At 38.2% G+C, this 3,940-nt stretch overlaps 1 protein-coding gene across 1 annotated transcript; it reads left to right on the top strand.

Annotated features, from left to right (window-relative positions):
- The first annotated feature begins 207 nt into the window (after window positions 1–207).
- On the top strand, window positions 208–1,858 carry LOC144568605 (allene oxide synthase 4-like). The gene has a single exon (XM_078318979.1). It carries the CDS (start codon window positions 288–290, stop codon window positions 1,752–1,754), a length of 1,467 nt encoding a protein of 488 aa, XP_078175105.1. The 5' UTR covers window positions 208–287; the 3' UTR covers window positions 1,755–1,858.
- Window positions 1,859–3,940: the final 2,082 nt, after the last annotated feature.

The raw sequence follows: 3,940 nt of genomic DNA, 5'->3' as shown, positions 1-3,940 counted from the left end.
GTAATAAGAAATAAGAAATTGAGATAACATTTTTTTTCAGTAATAATTAAGAAAGTTGATTGGTATAATTATGTATTTATATATGCACTATATATATATTGTATATATTTTGGCAAGTGACCATTCCGGCCTCACATCAAGGAAAGAAAAAGGATAAATATCAAGGCCCTTCGCTTCTTCTATAAATTAAGACCTAGCTGCTCTTTTGCATGAAAGTCTTCGTGTAGCTCTAGAACTCAAACCTACATAATACCAAAACTAAAAGCATTAGCTAGCAAGCTAGTTCCATGGCCAAATCAAGCAATGGCACCATTGAAGAACAGTCACCGTCTGGCCTACCGATAAAATCGATCCCGGGCAGCTACGGCATCCCTTTCCTCTCTCCGATCTATGACCGTCTGCACTATTTTTATTTCCAAGGCCACATGGAGTACTTCAAATCCCATGTGGCCAAGAATAGTTCGACGGTCGTACGAATGAACATGGCTCCTGGCCCGTTCATATCTCGCAACTCCGGTGTTGTCGCTGTTCTTGATGCAAAGAGCTTTCGCGTACTTTTCGACCCATCAAAGGTTGAAAAGAAGAACACTTTCACCGGCTTATATATTCCGTCCCTTACTCTGTACTCAGGTATCCGCCCATTGGCCTACCTCGACACCACTGAGCAGCTGCACTCATCTCTGAAATCTTTTTCGTTTCACATGTTGGCATCTCGCAAGTCCGAGTTCATCCCCACTTTCCGCAAGGCATACTCTTCTCTTTTTGATACGGTCGAAGCTAAGTTAGCCTCTGGGCCCGTCGAGTTCAACGCCCTTAATCAATCAACAGCCTTTGATTTCACTTGCAATGCATTCCTCGGTGCCGTGCCGAGCGATGTAATCGGTCCCTCGGCATCTAATAAGGCTGCAATATGGCTGCTTTTACAACTCCACCCGGTAGCAAGCCGCCTCAGTAAGTTTCTCCCATGGCCAATTGAGGACTTCCTCTTGCACTGCTTTCAACTTCCGCCATTCCTCGCCCGTCGTGACTATGAAGCTCTCGAAGATTTCTTCTCCAAGTCTGGTGAGTCTTTGCTAAATGATGCCGCCGAGAAGTTCGGGCTGTCACGTCATGTGGCACTTCACAACCTAATTTTTATGACCACGTTCAATGCAAATGGTGGTTTCAAGATCTTAATGCCGATCATCCTCAAATGGCTCACGCATGCTGGGGCAACTCTGCACGGCCAACTGGCACATGAAATCCGGTCGGCAGTTCAGTCATCTAACGGCATAATTACCTTTGATTCTCTCGAAAAAATGGAGCTCACCAAATCAGTTGTCTGGGAAGCATTGCGCCTAGACCCACCTGTAGAGAATCAATTCGGGCACGCAAGAACCGATCTCGTAATAGAAAGCCATGACACAGCTTTCAAAGTGAAGAAAGGAGAGATGATATGTGGTTACCAGCCCCTGGCAATGAGGGACGAGAGAGTGTTTAAAAATGCTGAAGAATTCATAGCCGACCGATTTGTTGGCGATGAAGGAAAGAAGTTGTTGGAGTACGTGTACTGGTCGAACGGGCCTGAGACAGTAGCGCCGACAGTGGGCAACAAGCAGTGCCCGGGAAAGGACATGGTGGTCTTGGTTGGTCGATTGTTCGTTGCAAATCTATTCCTTCGTTACGACACATTCTCGGCAGTGCATGATGGAATGCTGCTCGGGCTCGAGCCAAAGATCGTAATAAAATCTGTCAACAAAGCTTCAGATAAATGAACACAAAATATTTCATAATCTCTTTGTTTTTCTTAAATTTAAATTTCTCTGTAATGTTAGCTTTGTTCAATAAAAAGTATGTCTTCTTTAATCTTTTGTGTGGACATCTAAACCTACATCAATATGTATTTTTAAAACTTTTTTGTAAATGATTGTATAAAAAAATTAGTAATGTTCCGAACCTAACTGAGAATTTTCTGAAATTTCAACGTATGGACTGCCTGTGTGTCAACTTTTGCACAGAAATCAACTTAATTTAACACCTTCTTCGCAAATGCTATGGATCACTTGAAAATTTTGAATGGGTGGTGATCACATGCCTTAATTATGCATTTATCAAGTGATACCGGCCAGATTCAAATTATTATCTTATCAGTAATTAAATTATTCTTCGTACTAAAGTAAAAAATTGTTCTTAGATGCGAAAGAATTATTTTTTACTCCAATAATTTGCCGAACAGGTCCTATGTAATTAATTTACCATTGCTCAATTATAGATCTGGCCCACAAGTACGTACCTACATGAAGTTGTTACTGAAAATTAGCTTGGTATATATATATATATATAGGAATATGATAGCATAGAGCCCCTCCATGCAACGGTTCGGATTTCGAGTTTTCAAAATTCTAACGGTCGATCCGAACCGTTCATTTTATTCTCCATATTAATATGTGTTTGGAGACCAAATTTTACATTTTTTAGAATTTTTTTACTATTTCTTTAGATTTATTGAAAATCCCTGTTTTCAGCAAATCTGGACCATAAAAAAACAGTGATTTTCAATAAATCTAAAGAAATAGTAAAAAAATTCCAAAAAATATAAAATTTGGTCTCCAAACACATATTAATATGGATAACAAGATGAAAGGTTCAGATCGACCGTTAGGATTATGAAAACTCGAAATCCGAGCCGTTGCATGGAGGGGCTCTATGCTATGCATAGCATGCTAGCATATTCCATATATATATATATATATATATATATGAGGAGGGATCGGATGACACCCTTTTTTGGTGACATCGGATAACATCATGTATTTTCAAAGTTTTTAAAGTCCAAACGATCGATCCAAACCGTTCAACTTGATGGATATGTTAAAATATGCTTGGAGATCAAATTTTATATTTTTTTTGAATTTTTTTACTATTTATTAAGTATTTAACAAAATCGCTATATTCAGACCGTTGAATTTTTGTACCCATCTTAATAAATAGTAAAAAAATTCAAAAAAATATAAAATTTGATCTGCAAACACATTTTAACATATTGTAACACCCGGTAATATATATAAATTGATTTAAAATTATTATGGACTTCTTTATAATTGTTAGAATTAAAAGGTTATTTGCATAAAAATGTTAAATTAATAATAGAAATGGCCAACGTGTCATTAGAGTCACGTGGCTCCCATGCATAGATCCCCCAGTATGACATTTTCCTTTGATCTCTGTTACTGATTCATATAACAAAACGAAAATAGAAAAGATACCAAATATAGAGAAGAGAATAAGAGAAGGAAAAAAGTGGGAGATGAAGAGAAATATATTGATGAAAAATTTGAGATATTGATCAATATTTCATGTTCGATTGGAATTCTGACTACGTCGCATTGATTCTGAAAAGTTATTACAACCTGAATTGGATTTCTGGATCGATCGCTATCAGGTAACCAGACTTCTCTATAATCTGAGTTTTCGATTTGTATGGTTGATTGGATACTGAATTGGGTGATCGGATTATGATAGCATATTTAACTGGAATATGGGGTCTAGATAATGAAATTGTTTTTAATTGATTGGAAATACTGGAAATCGCCTATTTCAGGGATTCCAACTGGAATGGAACTAATTTTACTGAAAACTAGACCCAACTGATATTACCAGTTAAATATGCATACGTAATTTGATTTTTAATTGTGTGGATTAATCCAATCCTATTGAAATGGTTGATTAATGTTATTAAGCCAATTATAGAGAAGCTGCGTCGTTAAATAACTGGTTACTCGGCTTTATAGCTGATCCCATATTGTTTCTGTTTTCTTTCTGTTGCGACGTAGGTTGACAGGACGGCGGATGGATGCGAGGGTGCCGTTCTGCCACGTCGCGTGCCCGGCCCGGCCGCCGGGGCGTGACACATATCCATCAAGTTGAACGGTTTCGATCGACCGTTTGGACTTTGAAAATG

The sequence above is a fragment of the Carex rostrata genome, chromosome 17, assembly GCF_964058835.1.
Source record: "Carex rostrata chromosome 17, lpCarRost1.2, whole genome shotgun sequence".
NCBI classification, from domain to species: Eukaryota; Viridiplantae; Streptophyta; class Magnoliopsida; order Poales; family Cyperaceae; genus Carex; species Carex rostrata.
Note: the sequence above shows the minus strand (reverse complement) of the source record. Positions and strands in the feature narration are given on the sequence as shown.

What these genes read in the sequence shown, in the direction of transcription:
- LOC144568605 (XM_078318979.1), top strand. Translation starts at nt 288, where the DNA reads ATGGCCAAATCAAGCAATGGCACCATTGAAGAACAGTCACCGTCTGGC.